Below are 24,312 nucleotides of genomic sequence, written 5' to 3'. Positions count from 1 at the left end.
TTAGCATCCAAACTATAAACTTCGACCCGTGTGACATCCTGATCTAATGGAGTCTTGGTGGCACGGGGTACTAGTAACACAGGCACGAACTTAGCTACTGCAAAATGGGCTCTCGCAAGGACGAGAGTGATGTCATGGTAAGTGATACGAGTAGGGGGACGATGCGCCTCCGGCGGCTGGGGCTCTGCCCCAGACCCCGTGGCTCCTCTCGCTACGCTCGAGTCGTTGTTGGAGGGGTCATGGGTAGTGCGATAGTAGCTTTTTTGGGTGTTGGGTGTTGGTATTAACAGTTTTAGCTGATAAATGGCTCACGGCCTAGGAAACTCAGGGCCAGCGAGTCGTTCAGCTCGCTGAGGAAAGGTGTACAGCCGGTCAGTCGAGGCGAACCGCTTAGTTATAGAAATCCAACAACGCTGGATTTGGATCTGTTACCATCTCTAGGGTCTAATTCCAGTCAGAACGGCCGACTGGGAGGGTCTTCTTCTTCGGCTCGAAACGGTATATGGCGGACAGGCAGTCATGTACCTCAGAACAATCTGGATTCTCGGGTTAATAGAGGTTCTACTGTATTGGGTGGTGGTAGCATAAGGCCTGGTGAACGACGATCCAGTGTAACTGACTCTAAAGATGCTGATCATAGTAAGAGAAAGCTCCAGATGCTGCAGAAAAATATCAGCGATGCTGGATTGCCTTCTAAAAAACGAAAAGAGTCTGAAGGAAGTTTACTTATGGGCAGTAATAGCAGCCGTGATAGGCTGGTTCCAAAGAGAAAAGGTAGTAATCATCATTCGGATCGTTCAATGATGGGTGTATTATCGGCTGTAGGAGGTGGTTCTAGTTCAAGTGCTAGTTCTGCAAACGGTGGGGGTCATGGAAGTAAGCTTGTTTCTTCGAGTTTTAGTGATAGACTTGGTTCTAAGAGTACGAGTCGTGATCATGAACAGGACCGGCGGAATGGAGTTCATGACACCGCTCGTGATAAAGCTCGTGATGGTGGTCGTAATAATACCCGTGACATCAACAACGGTCGTGACTGGACACGTGCTCAAGTGTTTGGGATACTCGAACATCAGAAAAATGATTTACTGCCCAAGAACAGGAGTCTTCTCTCTGATGTTCCCAGTAAGAAATCATTAGCGTCCGCAACATCACAAACTTTAGCATTACCGACACAAGCATCATTAATCTCATCATCGCGGCCACGCACATCGATGCCTATACTAGGTGCAGGACTTAGCGCAAAAGACCAGAAAGTTGGAATTGCAATCTGTCAGTTGGGTCCTTTTGAACTGGATGCCACTACTCTTCACATAAGAACCACTAGGAGCCAGCAAGCAAATGGCAATTCCAGTCAAGTGGGTTATCAATGGATTGTGGAACTTTCACCTAGTGGGGCATTAAAATATCCTGGTCTTGATATTAATGCACTATCGGTTATTGATGAGAAGAACTTTGAGCAGGTCAAATACCATGTTTTAACTGATATTCTTGTTCAAGATAGAATCGATGTGCTGCTAGAATTTAGGCACCCTCTGGTGTTACGTTTCAAGGGGTCCGATTTGAGCATTGATCGCTATTTTCTGCAATTGACCAAGAAAGAGGGGAATTGTGCACCAATATCATTTATGAGTGAATTAAAGTCCCGTAGAGCGCATGTTGTGCAGGGCAATAAGGTTCAAATTGACAACGCATTAAAAGCTATGAGAGTTGATCTTCCTGGACGTGATTTACTGGAGGGACTGAAATATGGTCGAGGTCGAATGGTTGCGACACCGACAAGTGAAGGGGCTAACGACTTGTTAAAGCCTGCTGTATCAGACCGTAAATCCGGCAGTGTATTCGATGTTTCTGGGTCAGCGTCAAAGAACAGCAAAGGAGGTTCTGGGGAGTCCAGACAGAGCATGGGTGTTTTACCATCGAGCAGTCCAAGCCGGAATCCTAATACTAGTGTACATGGCCGGAGTGAAACTCGCACTCCGCTCACTATTTCAGAAAACAATCCTGGAGAATCAGTTTCTGATGATTCTGCTGGAATCTCTGCTAAGACCCCTGTTAAGACGTCTACCAAATCTATTTATTCTGCTGCTGATACTCCTAGATCTTTGCGACAGGGAGGCTCCAGTCGATCTGTTACTCCACAGTTGGCTGTCGACGGTGAAGAGCATAATTCTTCTCGTACTGCCACTCCAGAATCTACTCAAGTTGTATCAACCCCTGGAAACAGTCGGGACGGGGCCCGTGAATCTACCCCAGAGAATACGCCTGAATCTTCTCGTACACCCAAACTGCTGTCATTAGCAGCTCGCGTTGCAAAACTTTCATTGCGTGGAACATTTTGTTATCAGTTTCCTGACAAGAAATCAGTCGATGTCACAGAAGCTGATTATAGAAGTCTGGATTCGAATTCGTTCTTGAACGATACAATTCTCAATTTGTTTCTGCGAATGGCACTTTTTGATTCAATGAAGAGCGATCCAGCTATTGCAAACTCGACGCATTTGTTTAATAGTTTTTTCTACGATAAGTTGGGGGAGAAGAAGGATGAATATGGACGACCTTCGTATGAAGTAGCTATGCGATGGACTTCAAAGGTTGATTTATTTTCTAAGAAGTACGTGATTTTGCCTATAAACGAGGCCATGCACTGGTATGTGGCCATTATCTATAATCTCCCGTCATTGCTGAAGAAACCAGGAGATTCCGATTCACAGGCTGTAGCCAGTCCAAGTAGTGATGTGGTAATGGGAGAAGCAGTTGATAGTCCAGATTCGAGTCTTGGATCTGTTGGTGGCAGTCTCAATAGCAAGGCAGTTTCAGCAAGCCCAGAACCGGGTCAGTCTGGCGACGATTACTCTACAACACAAGTGCGGTCGTTGCGTTATCGATCAGTCCGAACTATAACTCCTGCGAGTCGTACCAGGTCGAGGGTTATCAACATCGATGACGATGACGGGCCAGTTATTTTCATTCTCGACTCCTTGAAAACGAGCCAATTCAGAAATAATCAAGTATCCCGCAAAGTTAAAGACTATATTGTTGCCGAAGCAAAAGCCCGTTACAACATCACAGTAAACAAGGAGACTATTCGGTCAAAGTCAGCATCTGTTCCCCAACAAGATAACTACTGTGACTGTGGAATATACGTCATTCACTATATTGAACAATTTTTGAGCAACCCCCAAATGTTTATACGTCTGATGGCCAGTGCGACCGATGCTGCTAAGAAAGAACTCCAGGTGGCGTGGGAGGCCGACAAAATCAAAAACAAACGTGCCAAGCTCAAGTTGAAAACACTGAATCTGGAGGCTATCACCAGAGGAGAACATGTACCGCCAAAAGTTCTCGAGTTGACCAAAGAATCGGATGAATTAGCTTCTCCTAATGCTGTTGGCTCTGGTGCAGGTGATGAAGATGGAGCTGATTCGGACGAAGATATGATAACGGATTTAAAAGACGTTCAGCCACAGCTGACTACGACCACACCATCATCACCAACTCGAGCGGCCACTGTATCTCGTGCGAGTTCTCGACCGGGCACACCAAGTCACACAAACAATTCTTCGTCACCAGCTCATAAATCTTCTCTCGTTCAAGACACTGTGACCAATTCCAAACCCACAAAAGCAGGTTCCTCATCCGCTAGTACTCTAATCGATGTGTCGGGACACGATGTCGACATTCTCCCGAAATCCAGTCTTAACTTTTCCAAAACTAATGGTGCATCTGAGACGAAATCAAGGAGCGCCCTAGCCTCGTTATCTCTAGAAGAAACCGATCCATTCACTTCAGATACTGGTAAAAGTCATGAGAACAACGACAGTGGATCCCATCTAGACAGCATCAACAACAGCGACGAGAAAAATAACAGCCACGACGACGACGACGATGACGACGATGATATCCTGGTCGTCAGCGCCGAAAGAATTAAACATCCAAACGCGACCCGTAAATCTAACCGCATCGCATCCCGCCTCATCTAACCTCGTCTTTTTATACACCCCGACCAGGCGATTTATACACATCTACTAATGATTTACGACTTATTTATTGAAACATGTACACATATATTTTCACTTCTAGTATTGTCTCCCTCGCTGCCTCCTGCTGGGGCTTTGCCCCAGACCCCGTGGCTCCTCTCGCTTCGCTCGAGTCGTTACTTGTGGTTTTCAGTCTCTCCTACAAATACCACGAGCTATAATGGTTTGTGGACTCCTGGTGAGGGAAGCTGGTGGGTATGGGAAGCCGCATGTTTTGGGGCTCCCCAGAGACTTTGAAATGCCACACTTTCAGCCGCGGCTGCTTTAGGGTGATAGAGAGAAGCAGCAGATGGCTGCAGACTATAAATACTAAGCAGTCCCCGTTGGGTAGGATGGCAAATTTTTTCCTTCTAACAAGCACTTGTTGCGTTGGTGTATTCATGTTGCGTGACTTGGTTTTCTTTGTTAACTGATATTTTTGCAACCTGGTTAAGATCTGTTCTCTGAATTCTCTAACCCGAATACGTAGCTGAGTTCGTCACATAGATTCTATCAGCTGTTTGGTTCGTTTCTAATTAGGGTGTCGTCTTTGTTTGAATCTGGTGTTCTGACTGGTTTTGTACACGTTACCATACGAACCACCACGTTGATAGGTTGTGATAAAGTGGTTTTCAGTTCCAAATAGTGCTCTCATGATTTGATCATGACTTACAAGCCTATATGATGGATTCATTTGGGGGATTGTTGTGTTTTGCCGAATATTTTAGCTGTCTCAAGTATATCGGTGCTCTGATAGGCTGGTCTGGAGCTGCTGATAATATTCAGTATATCCGTTATGTTTAACAAACGTGCTCAAGCCTTTCGATCGAAAATACCACTCATGGATATCAATTATAGTGACCGTCACGGAATTCAGTATGACACTAAAACAAATATTTGTTGTTCATCTATCATCATTTTGTTTATGGTGAGACTCTGTCTCGTTTTCTGGATTAAGCTTGTGGATACACACCTAAGACTATCAAACTATTTGGATTTACAAACGACTTATACTACTAGAATACCCATTCGACACTGACAGTTTTGCTTCACCTTGTTTTCGCCTTCATGACTGAAGATACTGCTAATAGGTCTGTTTCTTGGGAGTGTTGACTTGACTGATCGATTTTGTTTTTTAATACCCTGTTATTAAATGTACCCCCTACTTGTTGTTTGAAATTATGTCAGTGGTGGTTTTATATGGCGACTTGATCTTCGGACTTTATTCGGAGATGGCATTGGTATGATACTAATGTGGATATGTTGTTAACATTTAGCATCTCGTAGTGGGTAGGATGCTAATGCTGTTGCTGTTGAATGTATTGTCCTGTCTGTTGATATTTGGAGATTATTGTTGTTTGATAATGATGTTGCTGTTTCTCTGTTGCGGCCTGCTATTGGTGGTATTGGCTCTGTTCTTGTTGTGCCTAGTCTTGTAACTGTCATGTTGCTTCTTTTATTCTACCAAGTTTGAAGATTCTTTCTTTTGTTTTTACTATTCTTGCACTGGTTTGTTCTTATGTTACAGAAGTGAATCCTGCTGATGGCCTATGGCATATTGCTGTTATCGTGTGAACTGGCTACAATACCCATGCTGATACATGTCCTATCTGATACCCTCTTGATACCTATTGTATTGTGGACTTGGTGACTACATCTCGCTAGCATTTCTAAATACCGTTGCTCTTTTATCAACACGAAATAAGTGTTGTGATTACATCTAATACCTTTGTCTGTACACTGTGTCTCTATGTGATCGGGAAGCTGGTATGAGCATTGTCAGTCATGCACTAAGTTAGTTCCTACCTGTTTTCAGAGAATTTGGGATCAAGAAAATGATTCAAACTAGATTATAAGAATCGATCCAATCAATCTGTCAATGACTCTCTTCTATCTTATATAGTTTATATAGTGCTTTATAGCTAGAATCGGATTTGGGGATATATTTCCCTATCAGATCATAAACGTATTGAGATATTAGCCGCTGCTGCTGCTGTTCGTTGAGGCCAACGGTTGGTTGGCTGAAATGTGTTCCCAACGTAAAATTTCGCAGTCCCAGCTGCAGATTTGGGCTTGAATGAGTGGGGGATAACGATTACGGCACGGCCACAGGCTTATTCTGCTTAAAAGCATCAGACCCAGCAGCTGAATTCTCAGGGAATTAGCAGCGAACGAGCAGCGAACGGCAGTTGAACCAGCAGTGAACAAGCGTAAACATTACAGCCCAAAAGTGAGTGCATGAGCACCGCTACGGCCTGAAAGTACTGTCAGAAATATCAGGAGTAGTATTGCAGGTGCATACTTCAAATAAAATCATATCACCACACCTGAACCTCATCCGAATATCACCCAGAAACCAGCTGAACTCTGGATTCGGACTACAGACAGATTTTGGTCGGTTCACAGCCAATTTTGCATTCAAAATTCCGAGAAACAGCTGAATTTGAAAACAAATAAAAAAAATTGCATAGCTGCCTTTGATTATTGGCGGTGAAAAAAAACTGGGACACGCGGAAGTGCCAGTCTCGTGAAGTATATTATCTGCAAACAGTCTGAACAGGTTTGGTCTCTTGCTAAAGAAGTCGCTTTTTGATTTTTTTATTAGAGATAAATACAGGATCGTAATCGGTTGAGTTGTATTTGGTATTCGTTTTTTTGTTTTTTTGTTTGTTTTAACTTAACTATTGTACATTCGTTTTTCCTGCCTCACAAAAGTTGTTCATGTAAGTAGTATACGAACGGTTCGATCCATCTCTCATGGATTATTGATACGGGCTGAGAAGTTTGGGAGTTGTTTGTTTCGCTTTTTTGGTTCACTGGGTTTCATTTATGAGTTCAGACTGGTTTTTGGTGACTAGGGCTCTGGTGTGGGTTCTACTGGTCTTGTCACATATTCTTAGATTTTGTCCTAGTGTCCGAAGTTGGTTCATGTCAGTTGAAAATGTAAATATCGAGAAGTTCAATGGCATTTGTGAATGATCTGGATTGAAATACTGTTTTATGAGATTTGATTGGCCAGCTGGAATTGGTGGTGATGAGATGGTGATATTTTTTGTTGATGTCAAGAGTAAACTAACATGTGACAGTGCTGTTGAAGCTGGGTAGCAGAATATAATTGGCTTCAGACAGCATGTCGGTAGATTTTGAGAATGATCCCGAGCTTTATGGGCTGAGACGTAGTCGTCGGGCTCATATCCCACCAGAACCGTTTCATATTGACGAAGGGACCAAGCGCCGTGTCAAGTCAAGGTATATTGAAAGCAGTGGTTCGGAGAATGATGATTCGGATAGTGGAAGTAGTCGAAAACGAAGTCAGAAGAAAAAGGCCAAAGGAACACGTGGGCGACCTCCATCTGCTGCCACAGTTGCATCCCGAGCAGCATACTATGAGGAAGATGAGGATATCGACGACGATGATGAGGATGACGATGACGACGACACTTTTGGAGGGTCGACGAAAAAGAAGCATCAGCATGGATCCAGTAAACATCGACGAAAGCGAGCCAAACTGCAGGCCTTTGCAGAAGATAGTGACAGATTCTCGTCAGCGGAGTTACGGTTTTCGACACGAAATAACAAAACCGTTAACTATAACATCGACGACGATGACGACGATTTCGAAGAGCAGGTGACATACCAGCCTCACGAAGTCGAAGACTATGCTATTGAAGAGAGTGTTGAAGCGGAACCAGTTGATTCAATCGACCAAGTCCTTGATCACGCTCTTTTGGACGAGGCAGCCAACGACGATGACCCCAAAAAGGGACTCAAATACTATGTATGTCAACCACACACGCATTTGGCGGGGGACTGTATACGCCCGACTTGAGCGTAGCGAGAGGAGCAGCGGGGTCTGGGGCGGAGCCCCAGCCGCCGGAGGCAGAGCCCCGAACAGAGACTAACAGAGGCAGATTAAATGGAAAGGGTACTCACATTTGCATAACACGTGGGAGCCATATGGGAACCTGACACAGTTTAAGGGTCTGAAAAGAGTGGATAATTATATTCGTCAGAATGTGCTTTTAGACAGAGAGATCCGGTCGGATCCATTGACTACACGAGAGGATCTGGAGGCTATGGACCTGGAACGCGAGCGTCGGAGAGACGAGTATGAGGAATTTAAGACAGTAGAGCGTATTGTGCTATCGGAAAGAATTGTTGACGATGACGGAAAAACGAAATTACAGTACTTAGTGAAGTGGAAAAGACTGTATTATGATGATTGTACGTGGGAGGATGGTGAAGTGATTGCAGATATAGCACCTAAACAGGTGGATTTGTTCCAGAGTAGGAGTTCGTCCAAGATCAGTCCCTCGTATAGTGTTAGTTATGGCAGCACGAGACCTAAATTTGAGAAGTTGAGTGAACAGCCGTCGTTTGTCAAGGGTGGGGAACTTCGAGACTTCCAGCTGACTGGTCTTAACTGGATGGCGTTTTTGTGGTCACGAAATGAAAACGGTATTTTGGCAGATGAGATGGGTCTCGGTAAAACAGTTCAGACAGTGGCATTTTTGTCGTGGTTGATCTATGCCCGTAAACAGAACGGGCCATTTTTGGTGGTGGTTCCATTGTCCACGATTCCTGCTTGGCAGGAAACACTTGATTTGTGGGCTCCAGATCTTAATTATATTGTGTATCTTGGTAACAGCCAGGCGAGAAAGACTATTCAGGATTATGAGTTTTATATCAATGCGACGTCCAAGAAACCCAAGTTCAATATTTTGTTGACGACTTATGAATACATTCTGAAAGACAGAAGTGAGCTTGGTTCTATTAAATGGCAGTTTCTGGCAGTTGATGAGGCCCATAGATTGAAGAACAGTGAGTCGGCTCTGTATGAATCGTTGCGAGATTTCAAAGTGGGTAATCGATTACTAATTACTGGTACACCATTACAAAACAATATTAAAGAGCTGGCAGCATTAATTGATTTCTTGATGCCTGGTAAGATGGAGATTGACCAGGAAATTGATTTTGAGCAGCCCGACGAAGTACAGGAAGGATACATTCGAGATCTGCATAAACGATTACAGCCATTCATTTTGCGACGTCTTAAAAAGGATGTCGAAAAGTCACTGCCAGCCAAGACGGAGCGTATTTTGCGAGTCGAGTTGAGTGACATGCAAACAAATTACTATAAGAACATCATTTCAAAGAACTATTCAGCATTGAATGCAGGAGCATCCAGCTCGATGCAAATGAGTCTTTTGAATATCATGGTTGAACTGAAAAAGGCCAGTAACCACCCATATCTGTTTCCCAATGCTGAGAACCAGTATTTTGCATCTGTTAGTACTAACAACACCGTTGGAAACCGTGAGTTGACGTTGCGTGGTATGATTATGAACAGTGGAAAGATGGTACTTCTTGATAAACTGTTAGGTAGATTACGCAAAGATGGCCATCGGGTGCTAATTTTTAGTCAAATGGTCCGGATGCTGGATATCTTGGGAGACTACTTGTCTATTAAGGGATTGCCGTTTCAGCGATTGGACGGTACTGTACCAGCAGCCACGCGTAGAGTGGCTATTGACCATTTCAATGCACCAGATAGTCCAGATTTTGTTTTTCTTCTCAGTACCAGAGCAGGTGGTCTCGGAATTAATCTCATGACTGCAGATACGGTAATTATTTTCGACTCTGACTGGAACCCACAAGCTGATTTACAAGCCATGGCCCGAGCCCATAGAATCGGACAAAAGAATCATGTGATGGTGTACAGATTTGTGTCAAAGGATACCGTTGAAGAGCAGGTTTTGGAGAGAGCAAGAAGAAAGATGATTTTGGAATACGCTATTATCTCGCTGGGTATAACCGATAAGGGAGCCAGCAAAAAGACCGAGCCGTCAGCCTCGGAACTGAGTGAGATTCTGAAATTCGGCGCAGGAAATATGTTCCAAGCTACTAATAACCAGAAGAAGCTAGAGGATATGAATCTAGACGACGTGCTTGATCACGCAGAAAATCACGTTACTACGCCGGATCTAGGAGAATCGCATTTGGGTGGTGAAGAGTTTTTGAAGCAATTCGAAGTCACTGATTATAAAGCCGATGTCAGCTGGGATGATATCATTCCTGCCGAAGAACTTGTCAAGATCAAAGAAGAGGAGGAGAAACGCAAGAATGAAGAGTATTTGCAAGAGCAGATTAGTCTCTACAGTCGTCGTAAAGCCGCTCTCAAGGTAGATCAGGGTGTCAGTAACACGGAAGATGATGACGATGAGCCAGCTGGAGGACGTCGTAAAAAGCTTGGTAGTAAAGGACTGGCCAAGAAAGACGCTGTTTCAAGACTGGACCCTAACAATCTCACTGAGCGAGAAATCCGTGGTTTGTACAGATCTATTTTACGATATGGAGATGTCAGTTCACTATGGGATAAACTGTTTAGTGATGGTTCATTGTCGAACCGTAAACCTGAATTGGTGAAACAGGCATTCCAAGAACTTACTGATCTGGCGAAAGCTGCTATCGACGAAGAAAGCAAGAGACGAGCTGAAGATCTCGCACAAGCCGCTGCCAACCCTGAAAATGCACCCAAGCGTAAAGAGAAAAAGGCCATTCTGTTTGAATACAAAAAGGTCAAGAATATCAATGCCGAGCTGATTGTTCAACGACCAGCAGACATGAAACTTATTAATGAAGCAGGTCCTACTAAACAGAATGAAGACTTTATCTTCCCCAAACCTATCAAGTCAGTTCACGGCTGGAACTGCGAGTGGGATATTATTGATGATATCAACTTGTTAGTAGGGGTACGAAAGTACGGATATGGTGCATGGACTTTGATTAGAGATGATCCAACTCTGGGAATGCAAGATAAGATGTTCTTGGAAGAACACCGAGTCGAAAAGAAGCTTGAAAGACAAGCTGCTCTGGCCATTAAACAGGAATCTACACCTGCTGGCAGTCCTCGAGTAGGATCTCCTCAGGTTGAAGGAAATACCACCACCACTGATAACAGCACAGTCAATGCTGAAACTAATTCTACCAACCCATCAGCAGGATCTACCACTACCACTACTTCCAATACTACTGATGCCAATACATCTAATACACCAGCTGGTTCAGCAGTTGCTCCAGCAGGTACTCCTGTACCGGCAGTAGAAAAAGTAGGACCGAAAGTTCCTGGTGCTGTTCATCTTGCCAGAAGAGTTGACTATCTGATATCAGTCCTAAGAGACGATCCTGAAGAAGCTACTACTGGCAGTAACAACACCAGTTACGGTGGTGCATCGCACGAACGGAAGTCTCGTAAGCAGTCCGAAACCCCTGTACGTAGAATTAAAGCCGAATCACCAGCTGTTAACGGGTCATCACCCGGTCCTAACAGCAGTAATTCAGCTCGGAAATCTGCTGCATCTTCATCATCAGCAACCAAACCAAAAATCAAGAAACAGACTAAAACGCAGCCATCAGCAACACAGTCACCACCAGCACCACCACCAGAAGAAGAAGAATACAGTGACTACACAAGCATGGACGAAAAAGCGTGTAAAGAAGCACTCCATCCCGTACGTCACAGTCTCCGCTGGCTCAAAAAGGGCAGTTTCGGCCAGGAAAGGGCAGCGTTCGCCATCCAGCTGAAAAAAGAGCTTCTTACAGTTGGTCGACTCATCGACAGCGAACTCGCCAAACTGCCAAAGAACTCGCCACAACAGCTCAAGCGCAAAAAACACCTGTGGGCATTTGCCAGCTACTTCTGGCCCGTACGAGTCCCCTCAGCTAAAATCATGGCCATGTATGAGAAGAAACGCGACTCGTCATGACGCCCTCCCTGTACACAGATAATTTCTTAATATTTATATTTCGTTGTGCTTTTCCCGGTGTGCCTCCGGCGGCTGGGGCTCCGCCCCAGACCCTGGTTGCTCCTCTCGCTTTGCTCGAGTCGGGCGCGGGGGTCCCGTCCCTGGTTAACTGCTCGGCGGGGGGATGCATCGTCGATCAACGGTTTTTGCTGCAGGGTTCAGGCAGGTTCCACGCCACGCAATTGGGACTCTGACAAAGTCTCACAGTCCAAAAGCGCCATTCTCGCCTTATAAACAACTCCCAAGAGCCCCCGCCAGTCCAACAGCAAACTCCAAAAATCAACAACCCCCACCTCCACACACCCCATTCAGCAACAACCGTACCCACTTTCGCAACCCACACGTCCCCTCCACGCCCGACTCGAGCGAAGCGAGAGGAGCAACCAGGGTCTGGGGCGGAGCCCCAGCCGCCGGAGGCAGACCCCCCTCCTAGAGACCACCCCCTGAAAATGCACCCCTGAGCGGCTGGTGTGGCGTGAAAAGTTTTTGGCAGCGCCGCACATAATTTAAATTTTTTTGTGCTATGTAAGGTGTTCGGCGGGTTCGCGAGTTTAGTTTTTCTCTTTTTTTTTTTCCACCGACCCGCAAATATTTTTCGTTTTCTCAAAGAATAAAAATATACACGACTTGAAAGAAATCTTTTAGTTTTCTGTCGAGTTTTATTTTTATTTTTAAAAACACGTAGAAAAAACCAAAAAAAAACTCAAAAAATTTTTTAAAACCCTTATCAAGATTTTTCAGTGAGATAATTTTTTTATTTTCTCTTTGTAATTTTTTGATTAGTTCTTTATTTTTCAGTAAATAGGAACTCAAGGTCTTTTTCGTTTGAACTTCATACATTCAACAGCCCTCTTCCTTACAAAGAAACCGCCACCAGCCTCCAACCACACTCCTAAACTTTGTTTCTCATCCTCTTCTTTCTATTCAACCAACAACAACTCTTTAACCACCCAACCCAACCAACAAAACTATTTTAAAAATGTCTGCTGACGCTTCTGTTACTGCTGCCGAAAAGGCTCTTGAAAAGCTCACTCTTGATAACAAGACTGAGGTCAAGGAGGAGACTCCTGTTGAGTCCACTCCTAAGGAGGAATCCACCACTGAATCCTCCGAGTCTGCTACTCCCGCTGCTGCTGAGGGAGCTGCTGCTACTGAGGAGCCTGTTGATGAGGCTGCTGCCAATGCTGCTGCCGCTGCCAACTCTGCTTCCTTGTATGTTGGCGAGCTTGACCCCTCTATCACTGAGGCCATGCTCTTCGAGGTTTTCAACCAGATCGGACCCGTTGCCTCGATCCGAGTTTGTCGTGACGCTGTCACCAGACGTTCTCTTGGTTATGCTTATATCAACTACCACAATACTCAAGATGGTCAACGTGCTCTTGAGGAGTTGAACTATGCTCCTATCAAGGGTCGTGCTTGTCGTATCATGTGGTCTCAAAGAGATCCTTCTCTTCGTCGTACTGGTGCTGGTAACATTTTCATCAAGAACTTGGACCCTGCTATTGATAACAAGGCTCTTCACGATACTTTCTCTGCTTTCGGTAACATCTTGTCTTGTAAGATTGCTACTGATGACAACGGTATTTCCAAGGGTTACGGATTTGTCCACTACGAGGACGTTGAGTCTGCTGAGTCGGCCATCAAGCACGTTGATGGTATGCTTTTGAACGACAAGAAGGTATTTGTTGGCAGACACATTGCCAAGCAAGACCGTCAATCCAAGGCCGAGCAATTGCGTGCTAACTACACCAACATCTACGTTAAGAACTTGGACCTTGAGACTAACCAAGAGAAGTTCGAGGAGATGTTCAAGAAGTTCGGTACCATCACTTCTGCCTCTTTGGCTGTTGATGGTGAGGGCAAGTCTCGTGGCTTTGGTTTTGTCAACTACGAGTCTCACGAGTCTGCTGCCAAGGCTGTTGAGGAGCTTAACGACTCTGAGACTCCTTCTGGTAAGAAGCTTTACGTTGGCCGTGCTCAAAAGAAGTACGAGCGTGAAGAGGAGCTTAAGAAGCAATACGAGGCTGCTCGTCTTGAGAAGATCAACAAGTACCAAGGTGTTAACTTGTACATCAAGAACCTTGATGACTCTGTTGACGATGAGAAGTTGCGTGAAGTTTTCTCTGTTCACGGTACCATTACTTCTGCTAAGGTCATGACTGACGACAGCGGCAAGTCCAAGGGATTTGGATTTGTTTGTTTCTCTTCGACTGAAGAGGCCACTAAGGCTGTTGCTGAGATGAACCAGTTTATGCTTGCTGGTAAGCCTCTTTATGTTGCTCTTGCTCAAAGAAAGGACGTTCGTCGTTCGCAATTGCAACAACAAATCCACGCCAAGAACCAATTGCGTTTGCAACAACAAGCCGCTGTTGCTGGCGGTCTTCCTGGCCAATACATTCCCAACCCCATGTTCTACGGACCCGGTGCTCAACAACCCGGTGGATTCATTCCCCCTGTTCCTCGTGGCGTTTTCCCTGGCAACACTCCACCACACTTGTTGGTCGGTCCTCGTGGTGCTAACGGCCAGGTCATTCCTCCTCCTCAAGGGCAATGGGCTGGTGCTGCCGGTGCCCGTGCCGGTCCTAATGGACAACCCATTGTGCCTGGTTACGGCATTCCTCCTATTTATAATGGCGGTTACCCCGGCGGTCCTCAATCTCAGCCTGTTCCTGCTGGAAGACCCTACTATGCCGGTGGTCGTGGCCCCAGAAACAACAACCGTGGCGGTCCCGTTCCTCCTCAAGGAATCCCCCCACAAGGAATCCCTCCTCAAGGAATCCCTACCAAGGACGGTGAGGCTCCTTCTCTTGCTGCTGTTGTGGCATCTGCTCCTGAAGCTGCTCAAAAGCAAATCATTGGTGAGGCTCTGTACCCCAAGATCATTGCTCAAGAAGGTATCCAAGACCAAGAGCTTGCCGGTAAGATCACTGGTATGCTCTTAGATATGGACAACTCGGAGCTCATTGCCCTTGCTGAGGACGATGCTGCTCTTAAGTCGCGTGTCGAGGAGGCTCTTTCTGCCTACAAGAAGTACCTCGAGTCGCAAAAGGAGGGTGCTGCTGCTGCCGAAGAGGCTCCTGCTGCCGCCGCCCCTGCTGCCGAGGAGGCCTCTGCTTAGATGCGTCGGCCCGGGTGAGGTAAACATGTTTAGTTGAGTTTGTTGCGTTGTTTATGTTTCTTTGTATGTATTTCGTGTATGGTCATCTTTCTGCTGAATGTTCGTGTATTATTGTATAATACAATTTGTGAAACGACTCGCTGCCTCTTTGGGGCACTGCCTCCGGCGACTGGGGCTCTGCCCCCGTGGACGGTTTCTGGGGTTCTGCCTCCGGCGGCTGGGGCTCCGCCCCAGACCCCGTGGCTCCTCTCGCTCCGCTCGAGTCGTTACATCCGCGGTCCCAGCTATCTCCTGCGAAGCACGAGCAACGGGGTCTGGGGCGGAGCCCCAGCCGCCGGAGGCAAATGGTTCTTGGAGGGGAGAATGGCAGCTACGACCACATCTCGAGTAAAACAAGATTTCCCGTCCGATCAATCATATTTAAGCCTCGGAGAGCCTTGATCAGTAATGCCGTGGGAGACCAGGCGTGAACAGAAGGTGTTGTAGTTTCTTCATTTTTTTTAGTTCTTTTCTAGTTCTTCAAGAAAATTGAATTTATATACAAATGCGAAATTATATTGTGATTTGGATGTTGGTGATTGTGATAGATGCAGTCGGTGAGTTGCAGTTCTCCAGTGACTAGAACTACAAAATAATCGCACAAACACCTTTTAAACACTGTTTTTATGTCATCTGACTCCTCTGAATTCTTTCAGAATATTCTGTTGGACCAGCAACAGAATATTCCAGCTCCTCTGGCCTCTAAAGCTCGCGAAGCGAGCACAACGGGGTCTGGGGCAGCGCCCCAGCCGCCGGAGGCAATCTGCCACCAGAAAATCAACCCAGATTACTCATTCTTAGAGCTGGTAGTGGACTTGTCTTGTTTCGTATCTTCGCTGGCAAGAGTAGACCGTTCGCGGAGCTGAGCAAGGCGGGCTTCGGCCTCTGGTTTAAGTTTGAGAGGCTGGATAGGTCGAAATCGGACATTGAACTTGCGTTCTATGGGTTTTCCATTCGCATCGACCTCGTTCGGGTCGTCCAGCCGCTGGATCAATTGGTAGTCCGAGAACATATACAGAGAACCAACTCCTCCCAGAATACAGCCCATGAGAATGGCGATGGCTCGTCCCGTGGCAGACGGGTCGGCAGGCATTCTTCTTTTTTTCGTCTCTTCAGATCACCAAAAAAACAAAGCAGCCAAGAAAATATCCTAGCAAAAAAAACCACGAAAACTAATTTTCAGTTCAGAATTGAGTTCACAGAAACTCAGGGGTAGCAGGAGCTCTTTCTGAAGATCCAAACCAAGAAAATATTCATGCCTGATCTCCTTATCTCTTACTCACTATACCTGGTATGCACATAACGGTCACTACACACTCGGGGTGCCGGTGCTGCCTCCGGCGGCTGGGGCTCCGCCCCAGACCCTGGTTGCTCCTGCTTCGCAGGAGATGGCCGGGCTGGGACCGTGGACGTAACGACTCGAGCGCAGCGAGAGGAGCCACGGGGTCTGGGGCAGAGCCCCAGCCGCCGGAGGCACCACCCCCTGGATCTCGTCTAGGGCGGATAAGCGCATGCGTGGGTGTTGGGACTAGGATGGATGCATCACGGGAAAGTGGCTTATCGTATCGGTATTTGTAGAACTGGAGATCAGGTTGGGTTTGTCAATCAGTATACATCTCCAGCAGTGGTTGAAAAATAAAGTCATTGCAACAACCGAGTGAAGCATTGTCTGTATTCTGTTTCCTGGCACACTATAAAAACCGAAACCAATTGCCGAGCCCGTACTTTTTCTTGAACACAGAATCATCGCACCATGTCTGCTGCATTACCTAAGAGAATCATCAAAGTAAGTGACTTGCTCACGGAGCCCATCTCTTTTCTGACTTGAAACTGTCCATTCCTTTCTGAAAAAGACTCGGATTTGACTTCTAAATCACCACTCTCCGTCAATAACCCCAAATCAAACTCAAACCCCCATGCAAACTCCTGCGAAGCAAGAGCAACGGGGTCTGGGGCGGAGCCCCAGCCGACGGTGAGGCACCGTCCCCTTTACCGTACAATTCTAACCCCTTCCAGGAGACCGAGAGGCTCATGACCGACCCGGTAGCGGGCATTTCAGCCAAGCCCCATGAGGACAACCTGAGATATTTCGACGTGACCGTCGACGGACCCAGTCAGAGCCCTTACGAAGGGGGCCGGTTCAATCTGGAACTGTTTCTTCCTGAAGATTATCCCAGTACGTATTTTTGGGGGTGGGGGGGTGTGCCTCCGGCGGCTGGGGCGCTGCCCCAGACCCCGTTGTGCTTGCTTCGCAAGCGGTTCGGGGGATGGCCGTGAAAATATTTGTCCTCAGAGTTGGGGTGTGAATTGTGTGGCATTTGTGGCATTTGTGGCATTTTTATGTGCTTGTTACTAACTGTTTGTAGTGGAGGCTCCTAAGATCCGGTTCCTGACCAAGATTTACCACCCCAATATCGACCGTTTGGGCCGTATCTGTTTGGATGTTTTGAAGTGTAAGTCCAGAAATCACACTCGCCAGCTCTAAAGGAGCCTCTTTTAGAATTGTTAGTGGTACTGAAACATCGCCATTGCGGTTGAGAAGAGCTCGAGAAGAGAATTTTAATTCCAGAAAGGTGATCTCGAGTTTGATAGGAGTACTAACAAACTGCCAGCGAACTGGTCGCCCGCACTTCAGATCCGCACGATCCTGCTGTCCATCCAAGCGCTCCTCGGAGCACCCAACCCCGACGACCCACTGGCCAACGACGTAGCTCAAAACTGGAAAGAGGACGAGCCCAAAGCGATAGCCACTGCCAAAGAATGGACTCTCAAATACGCGGCCATCAAAGAATAAACTGCATCCAGCCCGCGGTCATCTTTCGTTTTATATCCTTTCTGTACTGAAATTTAGCTCCCGTAGACCTTTCTGGGGGGTCGGACTGCCTCCGGCGGCTGGGGCTCCGCCCCAGACCCTGGTTGCTCCTGCTTCGCAGGAGATGGCAGCGACCGTGGAGGTTTTTTTCGACTCGAGCGAAGCGAGAGGAGCAGTGGGGTCTGGGGCGAAGCCCCAGCCGCCGGAGGCATCTCACGACCCCCAAAAGAACCCGACTCGAGCGAAGCGAGAGGAGCAATGGGGTCTGGGGCAACGCCCCAGCCGCCGGAGGCAGTCAAGAGAAGAAAAAGTAGGAGAACACAGGGGGGTTATATTTAGGTAGTGAGCTCCATGATGGTGTTGACGATGTCGCCCTTGTTAGCACGGAGACCGGCAACAGCCTTGGCTCTGGAGGTGTTGGCTTGTTCTTGGACAATGCGGATATCGTCCTCGTTGAGTCCAGAAGCATCGACATCCTCGTCAGCGACCTCGGGCTCGGCGGCGGCCTTCTCGTTCAAAGAAACGTCTTTAACGGCAGCGGCCAAATCGGCTTGGATCGAGGCTGGGTCCTTAGAAGCAGGACCAGAAGCAGCCTCGGCACCGGCAGGAGCACCGGCAGCACCACCTTGAGCAGCCAATTGAGCGATTTGAGAAGCAATGTTGGTGGCTTGGTTATCAACCTTAGCCTCACCGAAAACAATGTAGGTACCAGAAGAGGGGTTCTTGTAAACCTCGGGGTTCTCAATGATGAAAACGGCATTACGAGTTCTCTTCAAGACAACACGGTTAACACCCTCGATCTTTTGCAAACCGAGCTTGAGAATCAGCTTTCTAGCCTTCTTCTCACCACGGGACACAACAGTGACACCAGCACCGTCAGCAACTTCGTGGTCGTGATCGTGGTCGTGGTCGTGATCATGGTCGTGATCGTGAGCATGATCGTGGACGTGCTCTTCAACGTCGTCAGTGATTTCTTGGATCTTAGGTTCTTCAGCAGCCATTTTTGGGGAATTGGATATTTTTGTGTGTGTGAAATGTTCAATTGACAGAAATCAACAACTGAAAAATGAAAGTGCTCCCAATTGCGTTTTGCTGGGTCCAGGGTTCTGCCGGCTTCGGTCTCTTCCTATTGGGCTTGGAATTTTTCAGTCCCACATCTACGCCACTCATTCTGACAATTACGACCCGCACGGCTGGGCTGTGTGGGGTTGGCGGGGCTGTCTCCGGCGGCTGGGGAGCTGCCCCAGACCCCGTTGTGCTGGCTTCGCGAGCTTCTGGGGGGAGCTGATATGGACGGGTGGTGAGATGGGAATTTTTTCGGGGTGAAATGGGGTCGTTTTCGGTGTTTGTACTGGTTCTTTGGTGGATTGGCCAGCCGTATGTCAGGGGAGGGGGTCTGCCTCCGGCGGCTGGGGCTCCGCCCCAGACCCTGGTTGCTCCTGCTTCGCAGGAGATTTTCTGGGATGGTTGGGGGAAACGACTCGAGCGGAGCGAGAGGAGCAACCAGGGTCTGGGGCGGAGCCCAAGCCGCCGGAGGCAGACCCCTATCCCGGTGCAGGGGGGGGACGGGGGAGATATAGGAGGGGGTTGAAGGGGAAAAATGCATGAGATGTGTGTGTTCGTGTGTGTTTCGGGTGTCAGTTGCCGAGTTTTTTTCGAAACTCTTGTGTTCGAAATGCAAAAATAAAGTCTGTTGTAGTTCGTATGTTTCGTGGATCTTCAGGAGACAGTGACTTCCCAAATGGGTAATGCCAGGGGAACCGCTGCAGCGCTAGAGTCCTGGTCCCTGACTCAGGCTGTCGGCTGTTGCGTGTAATTGCCAGTAAACGGGTTGGGATTTTATTGAATGTCCAGTAAAAGCATGATAATGGGCGTTTTGTGTGGTCCCAGTCGCTGTTGGTAGGATTTATCACCAACGGAATCCAGTTCAAGTGAACCAGACCTACTACGGTGAATCGTCTGGGTCGTGAATGGGAATGACGATGACGAATTGATCTAATATATATATAAATTTTGTACTGACTAATAATTGGCCGGGAGACTGAATGGCCGGTCATTATTCTGATCACTTACGTTCGTTGAAACTTAATATTGTTGTGATCTGGCCGGTAGCCTGTGGTCAAAATACTGTCTATCCTTTTTTTTTCTATAACACTTTTCTTGATGACTCGTCATAAGATTGAGAGTCTAACTTGTATTTAGAATGTCTATGAGCTAGAAAAAAAATCTGATGAGATAACATACCTCAAATTCGTTAAGTGTCGGTGGCGAGACAGAGCCACTGTGGGCCCAATTCTCTTGTGCATGGCCAGGTGCTGGCTCAACAGTCCCTGTGACTCTAAGACGAGTTCCTGCTGTGGATAACGGACTCTCTGGCGTCAATGGTACCTGTGAAAATTTTGCTTCTTCTTGCTGACGGTTCCATTGCCAAATGGCCCTCATTGGTTAAGAAACGGTTTGAAATAGTGTGGTGACTTTTTAGCGACCCTTCATTTATGTGCTGGATGCCAAACTTTCAGGTACCCTAATTGCCTCCGGCGGCTGGGGCTCCGCCCCAGACCCCGTTGCTCCTGCTTCGCAGGAGATTTACTCGTTATCTCACTAAGGGATTGGGTACTCTTATTCGCTAATTTTAGTATCAACTCTCGGTAGCAACTGCATCAACATTCGTAGCCCTTCTCAAATGTATTTTGCTTCTCGGAGCCTGAGCTTCTATAATACATGCAGTTATAATTAAGTCTTATGAAATCCGTCAGCGATACTTCCTGAATTTGTCTCCGCGGAGAACCTGTCGAAGAAACCCCGGTGACCAACACAGGATATCTCCTGCGAAGCAGGATCAACGGAGTCTGGGCCGGCCCCCAGCCACCAGAGGCCGGGCCCAACCTCTACTAGTGTCACATCCCTTATCACCCCCTGCATGCACCCTGCATATGCGAGATAATGCAGGGTTTGTTTACGGCCGAAGTTGGGCATGCGGCTGGTACTGAGAAAGGTTGTGAAGTTATGGAGAAGTCCGCGTGACGAGGAGCGTCAAGATTATGGGGGCTGTGAGTTTTTGGTCTGTGAGTGGGAGGTCTATATAAGGGGTGCATCCCGCTCCAAAAGATCTTTTCTTCCTCTTTATCTTTACTGCACCAGATTTTTTTTCCAATTGAGATTGAATTGCGAGTTTTTGACCGTTTGAATTTTTTTATAACCTCTGACTACTATTTAGAGGTTCTAGCTGATTGACTGTTGTTTTGTTCAATTAGCTTTTATTTTAAAGCTTGATTTTGTGCTTGAAGTGTCATTTTATATCAACCTCACTTGTGTTGTGTTGCTAAACTCCACCATCATCAGTTACTGGTTTATCGTTGTAATCAGAAACAATGTTCTTCCACTTTACCTTTATCAGAACAAAGGTCATTGAAATGGTTATTGGCATTCAAATGTCTTTTGAGTCGGAGAAAGAAATTATTATCCCTGATGACTCTCAGGAGGTCAACCATGGTTCTCGCTCTCATTTTAAGGGCTTGAGAAATTTTTTCAATTGTTTCAAGAAGTCTAGTACTTCTTCCACTTCTACTTCTTCCAGTACTACTACTACTACTACTTCCTCGTCCAATGTGCCTGAGAACATCTCCACTCGTAATGCCATGGAATTGGCTCCCAAGCACGAATCCCAGTTAAAATTCAGCGACGCCTGGATCTCCAAATTGAAATCCCTTTCAGAAGGTGTAAGAGCCACCATTGAACAACAAAAGACTTTTTATTCCAAACTCAAGTACAAACTCCGATGGAACTCTCATCATAAATCTTTCGGTACTTCGATGACTCACTCTCTTGACTACTTTAAGAAATTGTCTATCGATAACATCAACAACAACACTTTTGAAGCCTTCAACAAAACAGACTTCACTTTCCTTAGAAAGATGTTTGGAGTATCGGACCAAGACTTCATAGAGGCATGTAACACCTGGATGCGAACTGACGGACTGGACACGACTGGACTATTCATCTCTCGTGATCACCAATTCCTCCTCCATCCTCTCACTGCCGACAGGGCTTTCGCACTAAACAATTATGCGAGAAAGTTTGGCAAGCATCTGAGAGACAAGTGGTGCTACCGAACCACCCACCTTGCCGCATATGTCGGACTCTACCGAGTTGGCGGCGAGTTTTTTGCCATTGAGTACACGAAGAAGGACGAGACTCAACATGAGTACAAGTGTAACGTTCACATCGGCAACAACATGGTCAGATGGCTTGAAGGATTCAACCACCTTGGAAACCAACTTTGCGACACTTTCCCCACTACTGATGACAAAGAATTTGAAAACAGACTCTATCACGAAGTCATTGAAGATCTGAAGTTTCTGTCTGCAATCAAATCGGTTAACTATCGTATTGGTGCTGCCCTTTATCACGATAAACTTACTATCAAGGTTTATGATTGGTTGAGATACGACACCACCCCAACTAGAAAGAGAGAGAGAAGAAGAGCTCTTGGCAATAACGCCAGAAGACAATATCACACCTACAATGACGAACTTCGATTTCTTCTTTAATCAACGGTCATTCCTATCACACCTGGACTCCCTCATGTCATCACTCCTACATCATGGTACTATTATCTGGATTCCTAATTATGTTCCCCCCATTCTACTCAATTATGGTTGGTCATCTTCATTTGAAACCACTTGGACCAGGCGCCCAGCGGCTGCCACTCCTCCACTTCGACTTCACCGTTTCACTTTATGGTATTCCTATTGTGCTGGCACCTCCTTGGCAGACACCCAATAGGAATGGCTTTTTCGATCATCGACTGCTTGCGGGTTTCTTTTTGACAGACGTGTCTCGCGATCTTGCTTCGCTGAGTGTCTGATTCCGAAAGACTCTTGGAAGTAGCTGATACTAGGAGCCTGACCAGTGCGTTGGCACCCCGAGCCATGCACACTCTATTAGAAACGGTACCAACCAACCACCTTTGAGAACTGGGAACCACGGAAATCGGACTCACTAAACTGAATATGACAGAGGAACTGGGAACTGGGATGAACTGACCCACTTTTGTGTTTTTACTACTTGTTGTACTTCTCTAATAAATTAATTTATTATTTTACCTACTCTTAACAACACTCCGTGAATAGAACCGCTTTGCGGGAGCTACCCCTATTCTCTCGATGACAGTAGGAGAGAGGTCATGAGAAAGTGCTCAGACCGCTCGAAATATTCAGATCAGAGTTCTAACACCTTTCGCATATGCTCGCGAGAGTGCACAACCAGTACCTACCACCAGTTCACTGGAATGGCACCAAAGAACCTCTCAAAATATCATAATACCCAATTTTACTGAGAGTTTTGATATATATATGGGATGAGGCTGCCCTCTGGAGAAGTAGGCTCTCGAACCTATCGATGAGTAGTTGCATATTCAGATCAGCATGCTGCTAGATAAGAGTGCAGTGAGACTTTGCACTAAAAAGAAAAGACGATATAGTGAGACAACTCTGATGATCTTTATATTAACATCGAGGTCATATGTTCAATTAACAGGGAATGATGAAAAGCTATTGAATTAGCTAACCGGTTAACCTGGCATATTGTTGCTTTTATAAGTTCCAAAAGGGGTATGATGCTCAATATTTGTTCATGAGATGAACTTGTAGATAGACTTCTTCTATGCCGTATGAATGTTATTTGATAATCTATGGTGATGGTTGATTTGATATATGCGATACTATCCTTAGTCGTGGTAAGGGACTACGTATAGCTGCGAAGATTATAATTCCAATACCAATCTATCTTGTCAACTGTCGGCCCTAGTTGAACAAAATATGCCAACAAGAACTACTAAATCCGAGTGGTATACCAGCACCTCTGAATAATTTCAGACATGCTATCAAACATAGAGTTAGGCGATGGAACCAATTTGTTTTTTGAGGGTGGGCGAGCTTACTACAACTCGCATTGAGCTAACCAGTTCCGAAAAGCAAACTATATTAACCTTTCGGGTGCCTGACCCGAAAGAAAAATGCTGGACCATGCATTACTCATGGAGATGCATTCTTAGTCGGGCCCCATAAACCGGCCAAAGAATAAACATCAAAGTTGAAATAGCTAACTGGTTAACGAGAGAGTTATTTTGCTGACTTGCGGTCCACCAAAAATCCATTCCAGGAGATTTTTCTTGGGTATTTTAGCTACAACCATTCAACCATATCTCCACAATCTTCATATATCGCTCGGTTATATTTTATTTTTCCCACAAGCTAATTTTTTTGTTTGCATGAGACGGACTTCGCCTATTCTCCACCGACGACATATGTGCGTCAGACGGGCCTCAACAATTTTCTCGTCACAGATTCCGTCATCTCATATCACAAGATTCAATCTCATTTACGATCAGAAACCTCAATTCATGGAAAATATATATATAAATATATCAGGTTGATACTCGCCTCCCGAAAAATATGATAGAAGCACCCAACTGACAACTCAATAAGTCCCTGACGGCGGACCTAATTATCGTCAGCCGTG

The 24,312-nt window shown here is 46.3% G+C and overlaps 5 protein-coding genes across 5 annotated transcripts; 4 read left to right on the top strand and 1 right to left on the bottom strand.

The window, feature by feature from the left end:
• Positions 1 to 656: 656 nt before the first annotated feature.
• ULP2 (Ulp2p) lies at positions 657 to 3,980 on the top strand (the record flags this gene model as incomplete). Its single annotated transcript, XM_018882198.1, has 1 exon — positions 657 to 3,980. One exon carries the CDS (start codon positions 657 to 659, stop codon positions 3,978 to 3,980), a length of 3,324 nt encoding a protein of 1,107 aa, XP_018736599.1.
• Positions 3,981 to 7,146: 3,166 nt separating this feature from the next.
• On the top strand, positions 7,147 to 7,845 carry AWJ20_5079 (chromodomain-helicase-DNA-binding protein 1; the record flags this gene model as incomplete). Its single annotated transcript, XM_018882196.1, has 1 exon — positions 7,147 to 7,845. The coding sequence occupies one exon, from the start codon at positions 7,147 to 7,149 to the stop codon at positions 7,843 to 7,845; it is 699 nt and encodes a 232-aa protein (XP_018736598.1).
• A 247-nt stretch (positions 7,846 to 8,092) lies between these two features.
• Positions 8,093 to 11,782, top strand: CHD1 (chromatin-remodeling ATPase CHD1; the record flags this gene model as incomplete). The annotated part of the gene is made up of 1 exon (XM_018882195.1): positions 8,093 to 11,782. The coding sequence occupies one exon, from the start codon at positions 8,093 to 8,095 to the stop codon at positions 11,780 to 11,782; it is 3,690 nt and encodes a 1,229-aa protein (XP_018736597.1).
• A 1,018-nt stretch (positions 11,783 to 12,800) lies between these two features.
• Positions 12,801 to 14,939, top strand: PAB1 (polyadenylate-binding protein; the record flags this gene model as incomplete). The annotated part of the gene is made up of 1 exon (XM_018882194.1): positions 12,801 to 14,939. The coding sequence occupies one exon, from the start codon at positions 12,801 to 12,803 to the stop codon at positions 14,937 to 14,939; it is 2,139 nt and encodes a 712-aa protein (XP_018736596.1).
• A 3,186-nt stretch (positions 14,940 to 18,125) lies between these two features.
• EGD2 (Egd2p) lies at positions 18,126 to 18,791 on the bottom strand (the record flags this gene model as incomplete). Its single annotated transcript, XM_018882193.1, has 1 exon — positions 18,126 to 18,791. One exon carries the CDS (start codon positions 18,789 to 18,791, stop codon positions 18,126 to 18,128), a length of 666 nt encoding a protein of 221 aa, XP_018736595.1.
• Positions 18,792 to 24,312: the final 5,521 nt, after the last annotated feature.

The sequence above is a fragment of the Sugiyamaella lignohabitans genome, chromosome D (genome assembly GCF_001640025.1).
Source record: "Sugiyamaella lignohabitans strain CBS 10342 chromosome D, complete sequence".
Classification (NCBI taxonomy): Eukaryota; Fungi; Ascomycota; class Dipodascomycetes; order Dipodascales; family Trichomonascaceae; genus Sugiyamaella; species Sugiyamaella lignohabitans.
Note: the sequence above shows the minus strand (reverse complement) of the source record. Positions and strands in the feature narration are given on the sequence as shown.